Source organism: Taeniopygia guttata, chromosome 3, assembly GCF_048771995.1.
Source record: "Taeniopygia guttata chromosome 3, bTaeGut7.mat, whole genome shotgun sequence".
Taxonomy (NCBI): Eukaryota; Metazoa; Chordata; class Aves; order Passeriformes; family Estrildidae; genus Taeniopygia; species Taeniopygia guttata.
The window spans coordinates 95,868,779-95,885,889 of NC_133027.1; the positions used below are offsets into that span (position 1 = coordinate 95,868,779).

Consider the following 17,111-nt stretch of genomic DNA (forward strand, 5'->3'; position numbering starts at 1 on the left):
AAAGTTTTGAATGTTAAGCAACTTCATGTAAAATTAATATTTATATGTTTTATTCTTGAGAAGTTATGGCCTTCTTCTGTTAGTTATTCCTGTTAGTCCAAGTATATAACTGATACCTTAACTGCCAGAGATTTTTCTCACAGCATATTTATAGACACCAGTAGAAGTTGCAAACTTTATCTTTTATTTAAACTATGAAAAATGCATTATTTATCTTGAAATAACTCAATACAATGCTATGTGCATTTCTAAGGAGAGCTTTTAAGGCCACCTACATACTAAGAGCTACCCTCATGGAAACCTGTGCTCCTGTATAAATTCAGATCAAAGTATATGCAAGAACTCTCATTTAGTGTTAGGAGTGGAAGCATTCAGAAGTGTCCACATATGTTCTCCTGTGGAAATTGGATTTTTTAGCTTAACAATCACAGCTAACTTTTTCAGAGATGCCACTGCCTCAACCACTGTATAAGGTGGGCCTGCTGAGGGGAGAAGTCAGAACTATGAAGAGCAAGACCTTGCTCATCTCTTATTTCAGTGCCGTTGTGGAGAATTAGGTGTAAAACCCTGCCTCGTAGGAGTTATCTTCATTTGGTGCCTCCACTAGAGCAGAAATTCCCTTACTATTCATTCTGCCCATGAGCTTGGAAAGTGGCGTCCCTGCATGTTGTCTTGGGTTTATACCTTTGGGAAAGACAGCAAGTTGACCCAGCTGCCAATTAATTAATTCATAATGTTTTAGTAAAGGATTGGAACAATTTTCCTGTGCCTTGTTTGATGAAGTTTATGTAACTACAGTTTCTCTAAATAGTTGCAATGTATTTACTTATTTTAGCATAAATTAATGCCCTTAATACACTCCAAGTGATCCTGTGTAATTTCAGGTCTTTGATCTCTGTGTTGAATTATTTGCTATCACTACTCTTGCTCTCGTTTATTAAACTGTTTGTGATGGTCTTTCTGCCAAAAAAAGTATTTCAGAGGTGAACATCTCAGTGTAGGAGAATATAGTTGTCTCTTCATTGCTCAGATGAAAAATGTCACTTAACTCTGGACATAAGAATATTTCAAAGTCAATGAATGCTCTTACTTTTATTGCTGGCGTTTCTGTGTTTAACTTTGTACCTGTGTTTGTGATGTTTTCTTCTTAACTTGAGCATGCCTTGCAGTCAAGGTGGAGTGATTTTCTTGAGGCTGTTGTGTTTGAATGCAAAATATCCCAGTAAGTAAAAGCATACTGTCCTTTGATTATTTGAAACTACTCTGGGAGTTTCAGCACCATGTTTACTTTTAGACAACACAGGGAGAGAAGCCTCAACCTGATGAGGAAGAGAGGGAAATGGAATGTCATAAGCAGCTATTTTTGAGAAGTCCATAATTTGAGAAGTCCTGATAAAAACATCACTTCCTCAATGCCTATTTCAATGAACTCATTAAAAGCATTTAAAGAGCTGTAGTTACATTTGAGAATCCTTCTAAAAATGCGACTAGAAAGATGTGCTTGCTTTCTCGCATATATGCTTAGCCCAGTTACTTTCTAATCAGCATGTTTTATACCTCAAAGGTAAATTCTTGCTTCTATTTCCCTGATATTACTGTGCTAATCAGAAAGAGCAAATTCTTTCCAGGAATTCTGTGGTTTTGTATAATCTTTTTCCTGAAAAAGATTATACAAAATCAGGGCCCTTGCTAAAAGGGAAAGCACACACCAGGGTGTGTTCCCGCTTGGAAATAACTGAGACAATACTAGGTCTTCTTGGAAGAGATTCTTGTAGCAAAACAGAAAAGGGAAAAAATCTTATAGTGGATTGTTAGATCATGAAATCTTTCTGGCCCTAAAGAAAATTCTAGATATGGCTGATATTAAATGTGTTTCATGTCAATAAGAGCTGCTGTGAGAAGATTCTTGATTTAGGTATTTCTGGTAGCATGACCTGCACAGCCAGATCTTATCCTTTTTTGGATAAGACTTATCTAGTGAAAAGATTGACTCATTGCATTTCCTCTTAGATTCCTTTTTTATTGTTATTTATTTTAAGGGGGAGACCAATAAATAACCTTTTCTAGACTATTTCTACCTTGTCAACCGTTTCCTTTATCTTCCACATGATAGCTTTGGTGTAGGTCAGGTATTATTTATCTTTTGGCCTCTCATTCTCTAGGTATGAGCTGTGTAGTTTTCTGAATGATCCAAGCAAATTTTTTTGTTTTGCTTCAGTGGTCTTTTAGAAGTTGTTCTTTTTGTTTCTTTCCCCTATCACTTTTCAGCTTCTAAGACACTTTCCTAGCAACATCAGTGGTACTGAGTCGGAGACTGGAAGGGGTTTTACTTGGTCTGTAACAATGGCCCAGATGTTATTGGTAGGCTCTTCATCTGTAGCTCTTGAAGGCTTTCCTCCTTCCCACCTTTTTTCCTTGTAGCTCTTGTTAAGCCAGAGCGTTGCTCACATGTGTGAAATCTAGCAGTCCCTGAATAGCTGTAATAGGTCATTTCCCTGACTAGGTCCCTTGCTGTTCTGTAATTACTTCTTGGATACTTTGTTCTTGGATTGACAGGCATCTCTGTGTCTGCCACAGCCTGTCTGTCTAAAGCATTTGCAACTGCCAAATGTGTTTGCAGCTGACTTGAAGCTCATTCTTACTGTACATTGACTTGGTCTTTGTGATGGGAAATGCAGCACCTATTAAACCACTTCTAATTATTTTTATAAGCTTCTTTCAGTTCTGGCAAAATTTATTAGAAACTGAGTTTCTATTTCAAATGAGCTACTATTTTACATAATAAAAGGCTAAAAAGATAAAAATCGTGGTCTTAGATGTTGCTTTTCCCCCCCCCATTTGTCTTCTGGCAGCTTAGTAAAGTATTGCATAAGCACTGGCAGATAAACTTCCCCAGTTGTCTCAGCATTGAATTACTTTATTTAGCTTCTTATGCTGGTAATTTGTTTTAGGCCAAAATGACCTTGATAAATTTTCATGCAAAACATTTTGTCACTCATTTGTCAATAGCCCTGGATCCTTTGTATCTAAATGCCAAAAAAATTACAAGTAAGAATTCAAATGGTTGCTTATATTTTTGTAGGTGTTTGAGGGACCAAAGCCATTCAGCTTTAACAAGGAACATGAGTTGCTTTGTTGTACTGTACTGATGAGATATTTTCTGTCTGATGAGATATTTTAAGTCTGAAGAAAAGTGTTTTATAGAATCAGGTTCAATAACCCTGGAAGCAGAGGCAACACGTCTGCATCAGGCTACTGCTGTGAGAATCCCTGCTGAGCCATGGAGCTTTACTAGCAGAAGTACAGATGGACCAACTTAGTTGTGCTTCTTCCCAGGCCCAGCCTGCATCCATGCACAGCACAATACCCATGGTTTGCACTCTGAAATGGCTAGAAATGGCTTTTGAAGACCTCAATCCACCTGAAACCCTGGGGACATCCTTTCAGAGTCCGGTCAGAGGAGAAAGGCTTGCCATTTTAGCTGATGGAAAGAGGGAATTACAGAGCTGAAGATGGGGTTAAAGCTACCCTGCTTAGCAGTGGTTTGTAATGTAATCTTAGAAATAGCCAGATATGCTGTTGACTGATCCAGCTGGTAAGCTGTGCAAATGAGATGTGAAGGCTGTTGTCTAGAAGACTGAAAAGCACAGCAGATCTTCCTCTCTGACTGTAAGGTCCTGAAGCAGAAATATTGTTAGTTACTTGTCAGTAGTTACTACGGACGGTAGTTTGGCAACACGGTTTTTGGCTATGATTTGGATATTGATCTACACCAAAATATAATAGATTGAAAACAGGATTTCATGCCCAGAAATGGAGCAAATGGAAATAAATTATTTTTTGCTGCTTCTGGTGGGAATGAAACATTTATAAATTTTCTGCAGAACTGCTGCATTTTTCTTCTTTTGCTTTGGAGCCTGCCAGGTAACCCATCTATTGTTTGTTCTATGCTTACCTTGGAAAGCAGCCAGCTTGTAAGCACAGCTCACTAGAAAACTACAATTTATGTGACTTTTAAAGTTGTTATAAACTTGTGATACTTGCTGATGTGTAAGTCTGCTTCAGAGTGCTGTGTACTCCTGACACAAAGGCAGCCCTGCAAAATTTCAAGTTCTCAAATGGAATTTTCCAATTAAACAGCTAGAATATTTTTAATGTTGTTTGCAAATGGGTTTTTTTTCTTTGATATTTGTCTTGGAAATACATTTTTAAAAGCCCAAGGCAGATGCAGAGACTCAGAGGCTTGGCAGAGTTATATTCCATTGATAATAGCAATTTATCTTTATTATTATTGAAAAAAAATAGTGACATAAATTTGTCTGTCGGTGCTCTTCTTCATCTCCTATCTAAGTACTGTTGAGCCAGAATTACTTATATGGTGGGCAAATGAAGATAAGTGTTAGTCTTTCTCTTCAGTCATTTAATGATTCTGAGAGTGGATAAAATCCATGATCTGATTTTGCAAATGATTCTAGGTGGAAACTCACTGGCTTCAGTAAGTTTGCTGTTGGATTTTTAGCATAGGGCCTGCTGAATTTTTGCAGCATATAATATGCTACTGAGAAAAAAAATAAAGTAGTTAAGCAATTGTTGCTGCTGTATAGGTGATGACTGTCAGAGTATAAAAGATGCTAAAAAACAACAAAACTGTATTGGATAAGAAAAACAAACCACACTGCAGTATTACCTATCCAGAATCAAATTCATTTGCAGCATACAGTATAGCTGGAAAAGGAGGAATTATCTGGGTTAATATATTCCATGATAAAACTGAGAGAGGTTTTTATAGAGGATGGTCACCAATACAGAGCTCTCAATGAGACCTTTTCCAAGGTGGGTGCCTTGCTTAAGGCCTCTGAAAGTCTGCTTTTACATCCCCCCTCTTTATTTTCATAATTGCACTCTCTGAATAATATGAGTTAGCATAAGCTGTCATGCTGTTGCTGTCCTGGTGATAGTCACTGGTTCTCCTAGGCCATGTGAGTTTTGTTCATATGCCTTTCATGTATTTCTTGAGTTGTTAACCTGATGAGAAAATTTGGTCTTGATGAGGGCAGAAAAGACACTAGAAGTTTCATGGATGTCTCCTTCTTTGAGAGTGATTTTTAGTTCAGTGCCAGTGGCAGAGATTTAAAGATACTCCTGTGAAAATTACTAGTTTTCTATTTGAGTAACTGTTCTTCAGCATGAAGTCCTTTATTTCTATTTTCCCACTGAGGATTTTATTGTGAAATAGGTACTTCTGAAATTATAAATGTCACCCCTTCCCACCAAGAATAGCTCTGAACTAAAGTGTTGGGCTGCTCTTATGCAGGGGAAAAGAAATTGATTTATTGGTTTGTTTGTAACATCTCCAATTACAAAGTGGAATATTTTATTTGTTTTTCATAATTTTGACTTGGATTTGTTATCCATCAATGTTGGTCAGCTTTTTGGTCTGTAGACTGAAAACCAAAAGACTCAGATTTGCCAGCTGCTGACCACAAGTAACTTTTTTGAAAAATAGGCTGGACCTCAAGCAGACTTGCAGGTTTTATATAAAGCACTTAATGAACCCCCAAAACTGACACTGCTCCATGTTTATTACAAGGTTATCTTGGTTTTTTGTTTATTTCTTTTATTTAAAGAGGGGATGGGAGGAATACAGCAGCTGCTTTTCATCTGCCAAACCTATTCTCGATGACTTGTCAGCCAGGGCACTCTATTTATATTGGTTGTTGTTTAATACAGGCTTGTGGGGCCCCAGCAGCTTGATGGATAGTGCAGAGCACAACGCCATGCTTGGAAAGCCATGAAGAAGGAATTCAGAATTATTAGTGTCTGTGCAATATGCATAACAAAAAAAATGAGGTAGCTTTTGGGAGTAAAAGCTCTTGTGCAGTTCTTCTTTCAGCAAATCTGTCAATTCATCTAGATTTTCTGATTATAGTAGGGAATAAAAGCAAGCTACTTTTCCATAAATCATTGTTTCTTCTTTTTTTTTTTTTTTTTTTTTTTCAGGAAGCAGCTGTAGCTATTGCATGATACCCTCTTACAAATGATTTCAAATACCTTAGCTCATGCTTTCATTCAAACTTTATTGGTCTAATTGTTGTCTGGAGCAACAGTGGAAAGAGAACAGGTAAATGAGGGTGAAAAAGCATCAGATTGATTTGATGTCTGTATCCTGACTGAATTACCTGCTTACAGTATCTAAAGCTGTACTGCAGAGAATCTCAGCCAGCAGTTTTGCATTTGGGAAGACACAGTTACTTGGAAGAGCAAATTCAATATTCTATTAAATTTTTTATTGAATTATAATAGTCAGATTAAGTCTTGGCAAATAAAATATATAATAAATAGTAAGTTGCAGTAATAATCATATTTTATTTGTAATATTTACGGAAATTGCTCATTAAGTTTTGTACTTCTTGTATTTTATGTGTAAGCTTATATACTGTCAGGGGTGTGACTTGTGATGATAATTAACCTTTTATTGCCCTAGCCTATATTGTTTTATGATGAATGTATCTCTTAAATTTTTTAAATGCAAGAATTGTATAAAAAGGAAGTGGTTTTAGTGGTCAAGTGTCTGTTTGTTCACATTTTTTTTCAGTGATCGTAATCCGTGCCATATTTGTATGTTCCTTAAAATACTGAAGTGCCTGAGAGAAGGATCAAAAATAAAATATAGTTCATAAAGAGTTCTGTGGAGACTGAGGGAGCTTCCTGCCTGTGTTGCATGGACTTCTGATTAGAATGGCTATTCTCTGCAATTAGTAATTCAGCTTCCTCCTGCCATTGCTTCCCCTAGAACTTCTTCTATTTCTGCAGTTCTTTTAACTGAAGCACAAGTGAGATGTTGTGTAATCAAAGAGATAGGGTGAGTTGCAGATCTGGAAATACAACTGAGTCAGTCTACACAAACTTTCTGCGAGCAAGTTTCTTTTTAAATGCAGTACTACACAGAAACTAGTTTCTTGCTCTGAGTGCAAGAATTGATAAAAATTTCCTTTGAAATGCTGTTACGGAAGAAAACTATAAAATGCTCAAATAGAAAAGCGTGGTGATTTTGTTGGACTTGAAAGGTTCTGCTAGGATGTGTCATTTCCACTGAAACTTTGCTTGGCTGATGTTCAGCACCTGCTCACACCTCTCATTTGCATCACTAAAACTAGGAAGGGCTGTCAATCTGCCTGCTCTCTTGTCTAGATGATTTTGTTTAGTAACCTAAAAAAAATAAACAAGTGAAAATTTGGGTCATTCATTTGCTGGTTCATTTAATGGACACCTAAGTAGTTTGCAAACTTTATTTTTCTCTTGCCCACCTCCTGGAACTTCAATTCACAGCACCCAGATCAAAGGTTTCAAAACTTGTTGTGAAATGGTATCTTCTGATTTGGAAATTATGTTTCTGAATGCAAAATTGAAAATGGGAGCTGGAATTTACAGTTCACCTGTTTCACTTGCCCTGCTTGGAGGAAATGGAGAAGTTAAGTCAGTTTGGAGTTAAATGCTGACTTTCTTTGCAGAACTGTTAGAGAAGAGGCATCACTGGCTGTCTGTGTGAGTTTCTGCTTGATTTTAATTGAAGATGTTTACCTTTTCTACTGGTAATTGACTGGAAGAACCTTAAATCCAGTTCCTTACTATTTCCCATTCAGGTTTGAAGACTAATGAGCAGTTTTATTGCCCATGCTGATTGAATGGAAATGTGCTGACCAGTAGGCCACTGTTGTTTTATTGGTACTGAAGAGCGTTTCTTTATTTTTTCAATAGTGTAATAAAACCTGATTTGCTCACTTTGTAGTACTAAGTGCTTGAAAATTTCTCTTGTTATCAGGCAGCTGGCTCTCTTTGTCAGGTAATATTGCTCAATGCTATGCTGAGGCTAAAATCTTTTTTTCCATTGAGCCTGGAAGATGAATTATCCTGTTTGTACAAGCACTTTGAATTAGCTGGGAGCTGTTAAGGAAATTTGAATCATGTGGTGAGTCTTGACTATGCTGAGACTTCCAGACCTTAAAGTTTGAAACTTTTTTGTTTCTTATCAGGTAAACTTATTTTGCATCCTTTGTCCTCTTACAAGCCACAGAAGCAGTTGTGAAAAAAAGTTTTGTTGTAGAGAACAGTCTGTTTAAAACCCTTTGAAATCATCATCACAACGAGTTGTTGTTTGTCTGTGATCTCAGCTGTACCTTCAGTAAAAGCATTTAGATGTTAAAAAAAACAAGCCAAAATCCAATCACAGGAAGGTGTCTTTGCTTTATGTTACTATGCAAACATTTTGTTTGCATAGATTATCGAAATAATTTCATGTAAATATTCTAATAAAAATGAAGTTTGCAAAACATATTTGAGAAAATATTTTCTCCCGTTGTAGCCAAGAGTTTTTCAAATTAACTGAAATAGAAAGCAAAAATTGTATTTGAAGAATTATTGTTTCCAGTTACCTGGAGACAGAGCATGTTTTCCTTCTGCTATGGCAACAAGAATATGTGAAGTACAGTACCCCAATAACTTGGAGTTCTGCCACGATATAGATGAAGAACTACAAGCCCAGTATGAGGGTGCTGTCTTTATCACTGTTTGCAGCTTTCAGTCTGAATTGTAAAATAATTTTGACTGTCTTCCCACAGCTCTGATCCACACAGCTAATGGAAAGTGGCTTTAAGATACATAAAGATCATCCTACACATTAAATTCAGTGTTGAGGGAGGTTGCTGCATTAGAAAGAGAGTTGTCAGCAGCAGTAAGAGAATACTTCTGTACTTTGAAAATGCTTGAGTCCTGTTCAGGCTTCCTGTTGAATCCTGTAATTCATTCCTTGGGTGTCTAATCTCTGACATGAGTCAGCTCCCATTTTCTTTGTTTTGAGATTTTTCACATTTGTTTTAGATCATTTTCCAAGTCCTTATTAAATATTCCTTTCTTTGGCTGGCTTTTAATCATGTTTTGAAGTTGCAGGCATGTATTTTTGCATTGATTTGTAGCTGTTACTTGTTGAATGCAGGTGTTAGATTTGGGATGGCTGACATGTCTTAGAGACAGTTTGTTTCTAAGGTAGGTATTTAAAGGCTGAGGAGTGCAAAAGGATGAAAGTAGTCACTTCCCTCCTGTCTTTGGTGGTTAGTGTGTGGAATGGTAAGCTGGGTACAACAGCCTGGGTTTGCAGAGCCTAGCCTGGCCCAGCTGTGTGCCAGCCCGACATCCTCAACCCTTACAAACTTGTGCACTACACTTCCAGTTGGATCTGCTGAAACTTTCTCCCTTTCTCTTCTTCATTGCAGTGGGGGCAATTCAGAAACAAAGTCCAAGTCTATTCGTTACTCTAGATAAATACATGTTTAAAGATACATAATGTGTCATATAGAAGCAATAAGCAAAATGTGGTATTTATCACACTAAAAACGTGGCTTTAAGAGTGATAAATGGCATCGATTGAAAACACACATGGTATCGTTTGTGTCTAGAAATAAACAGCACAGTGTTTAACCCACTGGAATGCACTGTAACTTACAATGTATACACTGGATGTAAAAGAAAGTACTGCTTCGTTCTGGTTGAAGAAGAGGAAATTCAGAACTTCCTCAGGTCTTTTCCATAGCTCAGATACTTTCATCTAAAACAAACAAACAAAAAGTATTTATGAGACAGTCTTTCACAGAAAATGCAACAAGATTTTTTTTTCCTTAAGTCTTTGGTTGTGTTTAACAATTTGAGGGGAGGACCTCAGTGTAAACTGTGAAAAGGACAGCCTCTAATAAGTGACCCACATTGCTTTTTGAAGAGTTCAGAAGGATGACAGAGCACTGTCTGCTCGTGTTCGCTCTGGAGGTACCTGTGTGCAGCAGTCAGGTGTTTGGAACTGGAGCGTGTCCCCTGTCCCTGTTGTCTGGCAGCCTTTTGGAGCTGCAGTGTCTGCCTGGCAAATGTCACTGCATCTGACTGATGGCTCTGAGAGCCTCACAGAGGACCAGAGCAGCTGGCTAAAGCCTAACAAACTCCTGTTCTGCGTCTGGGAGCAGGTTTTACCTGTCTTAAAGCTGTTTCCAGTTGTTTGGATACATTTGTTCCTCAAAAATGCCTGTTCAGATCAAGCAGATAGAATTTTAATTCTGTCTGCCGCCTTTTGCAGTAGGTCTCAAATCCTGATGTTAAGAAAAGGCTTTTTCTTCTGGTCGGGCTGCAACTAATAATTCTCCCCCAACCCCCCTTTCTTTTGGTTCCTAGTTTTTTCTGGGTTTTTTGTTTTGAGGTTTTTTTGTCCTCTTTTGCCTTTAATGTGGACTTCCCCTGCAGAGGTTTGCTATAACAAATAGAAAAAGTCCTTGCAAGAAGAAAATTTCTTCCAGGGCATTACTCTTCAAGGATCCCTTAATGTATCAGAATTGATCCTACTTTGTGCATATGTGCAGACGTGGTTGTTTAGTTCCTGCTTTTGGCAGAAAAGAGAGAGCTCTGTACTCCAGGATATAAATATTATGTATTTGTTTGAATTCAAATTTAATTGTGTCAAAATCTTTCGAATATCGTGATCAGCAAACATTTGAATTTAGTGTTGCTTGTTTTACTGTGCTGCAGAAGCAAAGTTAAATGCAACTTCCTATATCCTTCCTGCATTAAAAATTTGCATGGCCTCTTGTCTCAGCCTTTCTCCAAATACCATACAGTTTAGGAAATTGTTTAAACCTAGAAATATCTCAAGAGTAGAGCTATTTTCTTGTTACTTGTCAACATGAAGTAGCAGAGGCAAATTTAATATTCTAGCAGCCCTAGTGTTGCCATTTCTTGACTGTCAAATACTTTGCTGTGCAAACATCATTGCTAAGGACATTGTATAAAACATGCTTGAGATAAATCATGTATGTTACAATACACAAGGCTTAATGGATTGCTTTTCCATTGCTCATTTTAAAATTAAACCCACCAGCTTCCTGTTTTTTCTTGTCCTGAAGTCCCGTCTATCTGAGCTCTTAAAATTTCTAAAATAGCCTGTCAAAAAAAGGAATTCAGTAAAGTGACTAAAAAGTGACTTCTGCTTAACCTTTGGTTTTATAAACAATTGGCTGAGTCCTAAATAGATGCAAACAGACTATTTTTAGGCCCTAATTTAGAGAATGGATATTTCTACATTTGCTTTGTCATAGCTGGTAGTAGTTGCTACGTTGTGAAAGCTTGTAGCTATTACAAATGCTTGGAGGATTGCTGAGTGTTCTGCCATAATGCACTAAGAAGCTCAGTGTACTGTACATTTCAATTTATAACAAGACAGTGTAGCTGATAGCACAGACACTGAAATATTTCAAGTCTAGACTATGCCTTAAAAACCACAGGCTATTGGCTTTTTGGTGCAGCAAGTTGGAAATAACTGATAAGGGCAGTTGAAGTACAGCAGACTTCAAAAAGTGATGAATTCTCTAAGCCAGGGTGGGTTGGGAGGGTTCAGCCACTGCTTGCCTGCCTTGTTGGGATGAAAAGGGAACTGGTGTTTGTAAGGGCTGGTCAGTCTTGCCAGGTTTGAGTGGTTTGTGAGGGAGGTCACACACAGAGCCTTGTTAGATGGGGAAGATGTGTTTCTGCAACACTGTGTTTAGCAAGAAGAAATGGGATGGAGAAATAGAAGAGCAAAGTTTCCTGTCTTTAGAAAATGGTAACATTAGTATTTTGCCACAGACAAAGATAATGGCCAAAAAGTTTAATGTCACTGGTGTTCTCTTAATGGCCCTTTTGTACCTTTGGATAATAAAAATAGCTTGCTGAAGGTTTTGAGTGGAACTACATATTGTAGTAATGGGAGGAAATTATGATGTAGCTGATACTTTTATGGCCCCTTTAATATCCCAATTCACCCTACAAATCACTGTGTTTATAAAGTCCTTCTCTTACTGCTGCTGGAGAAGAGCATTCTGGTTGTGTTTACTGTTGTCCTGTGTTGTTAGCTGTGGAGAAAAGGAGGAATATTACCTCAGACCGGACTTGCAGACTTGAAGAATTATGTAATTACTTTCATTTGTCTCTCTAAATTAATGCCAACCCTGTTTTTCAGAGCCATGGTGTCATGGAAGGGGATGTACTTTGCACTTGCACTATTCTTGGGAAGTTTCTTTGGAAGTATATTCATGCTGGGCCCTTTTCTGCCTGTGATGTTTATCTCGCCAGCCTGGTACCGCTGGATCACCGACTGCATTGTGGCCACTTGGCTCACACTCCCTGTGGTAAGTGGCACATAGTCCAGGTCTGAGCAACTCTCCATAATCCCACAATTTAGCTTGCTCACTAACACTTTGGATTTTACTTTGGGGTTTTTAAAGCTCTTTATGCTTCTGTCTAAACAGGCCCTTACGCACTTACTATCTTTGGAGACTTTGGGTTTAGCTCAGAATTGTAAGCTGTGTGCCTATTTACAGTCCCCCTCTTCTTTCACAGTTTAATTTATATATCAGCTAATGTTGTGTGTTCATTTTATGCTTGAAAAGGTCTTTTTTTGACATCTTCATCCAATGTCAGTCAGATGCAGAGAGAAGTAGGTGAAACTTTTAATAAACAGAAGGAAGTTTTTTTAAAACTGTTAACTTCCTAAATGAGTTGTCTTGTAAACTGTTCCTTTGAACTGTGCTCCAAGTATTGTATTAGGAAAATTATCCAATGTCTGGTACATTGTTGTCAACCTTCACCATTCTGTTACTTAACCCTTGTAGAATTTAGCCCTTGTAGTTCAATTACATATGTTTTCAGGTGAAAAAGAAGAGCCCCCCCAGAAAGGATGTATTTCTCACAGTGCATCAACTTTACAGCTATATGAGTCTGGCAATCCATAAGAAAGCTTTTCACTGAATTATTCCAAAGGAAAGGCAATGTGAATGGGATCTGTCTCTTCTTCCATTTGTTCCTGTAGGCCATTAGAGATTTGTTTAACTTTTTCTGAAGTAAAATGCCATATTGGTGTGCAGTAGTATGTGTCTTGTGGCATAAAGGAAGTCCTATCCTTACTGTATATCAGGTAGCTTTTGCTTTTGCTGCTTCTGCTTTGTGGGTTTTAAAGGTTTCAGCTGTTTCTTACTCTAAAACTTCTGTAGTTTTTTATCATTATTAAATGCAGTGAAATTAGGAGGGTCGATGAAATCAACAGTAAAGGAAATAGATTGTTATTTCTTGTCATTATGAAATTTAACTGGGTACTGATATTGTCACCAAATAACTCTTTCTCTGTTTGTCTTCAGATTTTTTTTTTATCATTTCAAACTCCCCAAAATCTAATACCAGTCTTTTCTTTGATTAATTGCCTGGGCTTTATAATTTTGGGTTATTAAAACTAGTTTGTGATGACTTTTTCAGTCTAAAAGTTTGATTTTTAGTCCACACTAGAGCTAGACCAAAATAATTTTAATATCCTTGTGAAAAGGATTCTGTCTTCTGAGAATCTTGGGGATTTAGGTTCAGGAAAGGAGTTTCAAAAAGATTTTGCATCCAACTACTTTAAGGCTCAGACCTTGTCTGCCTTAGGTTTGTATCCTTACACTCGCTGCATTCTTAGTCAGGAGAAGCAGGTTCTTGGTTTGTGTCTCAGAACAATAAAGTGCTCTTGTGCCAGCTGGACTCCAGCAGGGAAACTCTGACCTTGACCTCTGTGATGTAAGAAATTTTCACCTTCCTCACTCTGCTATCACATTTTACTTCCTTTACAGGAGTTGGCAGGGTGGGACAGTGAGGTGGGTCTTAACCATTTCAGTTTAGTTTGGCTTATATTAGGCACACACAGAGCTGGCAGAAATATGAACAGAAGTTGTTTTACTTTCTAGAGCTCTGTTTAAATCCCAGTGTTTGTTCTTTTGTGGTTTTTGGTGGGGTTTTTTTATGGTTTTTTTTGTTCTGTTTTGGGATTTTTTTTTTGTTTGTTTTTTTTTTTTTGAAAAAGAATGGGGAAGAGAGGGTAAGGAGGTAATTTGAAGGCCTTTTTCCTATGGTATTTTGCTGGTTTCTTTTTCTGTGCTGGTTTCTTTTTCTGTGCTGACTGGACAGTGTGCTGTCAGTGACCCTGACCTTAGGGACAAGAGATGGTTGTGCAGCCAATCTCTCCTTAGATTACCTACCAAGTTATAATCCATACTGACTCACTTACATTCCTACATTATAGTATTCGTGGAAAACCGGGGAAAGGTTAGTGTAGTGATAGGAACAGAGTGCTTTTTAAAGTGCTGCTTAATTGTTGTTTCCTCTTCCATTGAACAGCTATTACTGGAGAGAAGGTGACTGCTTTATTAGAAAACAGAAGTTTGTTTACCAGTTGTAATGTAAGCGAATAAGTGAAATTATATAATTAAAATTAATTTTTATTGCTAATGGGGTGATGCTTTTCTTCTGGGAGTAAAGCCATAATACTAAGATACTATTTCTAGGCCTTGCTGGAAATGGTGTGTGGTGCCAAGGTGGTTGTCACTGGCGATGGATTTGTTCCTGGAGAAAGGAGTGTCATTATCATGAACCATCGCACACGAATGGACTGGATGTTCCTGTGGAACTGCCTGCTGCGATACAGCTACCTCAGACTTGAAAAAATCTGTCTCAAATCCAGTCTCAAAAGCATTCCAGGATTTGGTATGTCACTAAACCCTTTAATTTGAAAGGAAAGTATGTTTAAATTATGTCCTGCACAGTTCATAACCTGCTAAATGACATAGGTTTAAATTCTGTTTCAGTATAAAAAAACCCAAAAACTTGTGTAAAACATGTGGCACGTGGAATGATTAAACCATAAATCTCCAGAGGACACCTGGGCTACATTCCTAAGCATTTCTTTTTTAAGATACTACATGTGCTGCTGTTGCTTATAGGTAAATATATTTCTGCTTAACATACCAAAAGCATTTTTCAAGATCATAAAAATGATTTTTGGTGTTTTCAAAGTCTCTTTCAGCATTGTGGTTTGGGTGCTATTTCACCCCTCATTGCAAATGCTCTCATCAAGCTTCTTTCTTCATTATCCAATGTAAACTATTATGAAGATTAAAAAAAAAAGCTCTGTAGGCAATTGTAAAGTTAATGGTTCATTTTAATAACTAATTTTAAATTGAACTTGGCTATGCAAAATATTCTGTGCAGGATATTAAATCATCAGGATTTATAATGATGTAGGCTGGAAAGAGATCTGAGTTGCACATATTCAGAGAAATTGTTCAGATAGTCCAAAAATTGTTGCACAAATGGTTTCTGAATAAATAGGCAGACTTATCTGAAATAAAAGCATCTCTGCATTTTATTTATCTCTTAGATTTATTTGCTGTTTTATACAAAACTAGCTTGGGCAGGATATGCGTCAACTTTATGATGTCGAAAAAGTAACCTTATTTATGGTTGCCTTTTGTCAGGCCATTTATCTGAACAGATAATTTTGGCAAGATTCCATCCTGAGGAACTCTCCCACTGTTGCATTGGATTGCATTCACTGTTGCATTCAGTGCTCTTTAAGTAACAGCAGTCACAGGGTAAAGTGCTTTTATTTCCCTAACAGCCACATTTAAGGTCAATTTTACTTGACAAAAGAAAAATCTATTTTAAAGTGAGAGGAAATGAGTAAATGCATATTAGGTATCTTCATTGTACAGCAGAGATGTTTTGAAATCTTGGAATAAGCTGCCTATGCAACTTTTTATAGCAATGATGGAAGATGAAATCAAGATTATCCTGACGAAGATTCATAGTTTTCTGTCTTTAAAAGTAACATATGTCTTGTTATTTAAAAAAAAAATCATTTGTATGTATGCTTATTAATGCCAATTGGAAGGTCAGCTCCAGGAGCTTGGATGCTAAGCTGTGCTTGGTAAAATGTAGTTCCTGAAAGGATGTTAGGAGTCATTTAGAGATTGTTGGGTTTTTAAATTTTTTTTTAAATTCAGTTCTCAGTTTTCTGCATAAACTGAGCATATCTAATAGATTTGATCAGTGGGCTCAGGCAGATAGAGCCATGTCAGGTCAATATTAGCAGACCATCTTTGTTCTGATATAGCAGCTTAAGCCACTACCACAATTCTGGGCTCATCCTCCACTTTGTGATGTAGAGGTGACACATGCAGACATTTGTTCCTGTTATTTCCAGCCGTGATTTGATGTCCTGAAATTCTCAAAGATAAGCTTCTGTTTTATCTTAGTGTATCTAAAAAAGAGGCCTTAAAAATGCATGCCTCTGTGTTCAGTCTGGCTGTGTTTTGGGTGGCATTTTCTTGCAAAAATATTCAGTGTATCTGTGTAATTAGGGGGTTGTTGGAAGGTGAGACTCTTGGATTAAATGAAGACTGACGGAAAAAGATGAATATGTATGAGGTTTGTTGGGGCAGGATCACTGCAGAGAATGGTGTCTAAAGAGGAGAACTCTAAATCTCATCAGTGACAGCAGAATTTCTCCCACTTACTGCTCTCAGCCATGCTGTGTTATATGATAGACCCTTAGTAAGTGTTTATTCAGGTTTTTGGCTTGTTTTTAAGTTGTGTCCTGTGGTTTTTAACTAAATGTTTTCTTTTATGAGCTTGTAAAAGCCAGAAGATCACTTGGAAATCAACCAGACAATTTCAGTGCACTGCATCTGTAATTGATACTTTAGACATTGATCGTTTAAGATATAATAGTTGTGATAATTCAATGAGCTATTTTCATCATGTCTTTCAGATTTATCTTTTCATATATTTATATGGATTAATTGTACATAGTCAGATGTATAGGGTTAGGAAAGTTTGATACACTGGCTAAATGCAACTTCTAACAAATCTTATTGGTAATCATGCTCTGAGTTTCAGAAGTATTTGACTGACTATACCATATTTCTTCCTGTGCAAGTTTTTGTGATCTTTCAAAGGGTTTTCTTTTTTTCTAACAAGCATTAAATGTAAAATTATGTTTAAGATAAGATTTGTAATGCAAACTGTCCGTATCAATGTTTCTGGAAGCCTTGTTGTATTCAGCATAACACTTTTATTGTCCTAAGTGATTTCCCATTTGGGTGTAAAAATAGGTCTGTGAGAGATTTTTCTCTTTCCAGTGGCATATATGATAGGTGAAAGGCAAAGCTGGGAATGGAAATAGATCCAGAGTTCTTGTGGCCCCCTTTGTAGGTTAAAAGTGTAAAGGTATCAGATTT

The 17,111-nt window shown here is 37.2% G+C and overlaps 1 protein-coding gene across 10 annotated transcripts in view; it reads left to right on the forward strand.

The window, feature by feature from the left end:
* Positions 1–17,111, forward strand: part of LCLAT1 (lysocardiolipin acyltransferase 1) — a 111,263-nt gene that overhangs the window by 25,128 nt on the left and 69,024 nt on the right. For 7 of the 10 annotated variants that reach the window (XM_072927448.1, XM_072927444.1, XM_072927449.1 and 4 more), the window contains 2 exons: positions 12,029–12,197; positions 14,379–14,577. In XM_072927448.1, the coding sequence (XP_072783549.1) occupies positions 12,033–12,197; positions 14,379–14,577 (364 nt within the window). In that variant the 5' untranslated portion in view covers positions 12,029–12,032. Of the gene's footprint in view, positions 1–6,000; positions 6,122–12,028; positions 12,198–14,378; positions 14,578–17,111 lie in introns of all 10 variants that reach the window. The other 3 variants (XM_072927446.1, XM_072927447.1, XM_072927445.1) reach the window with 1 other exon arrangement.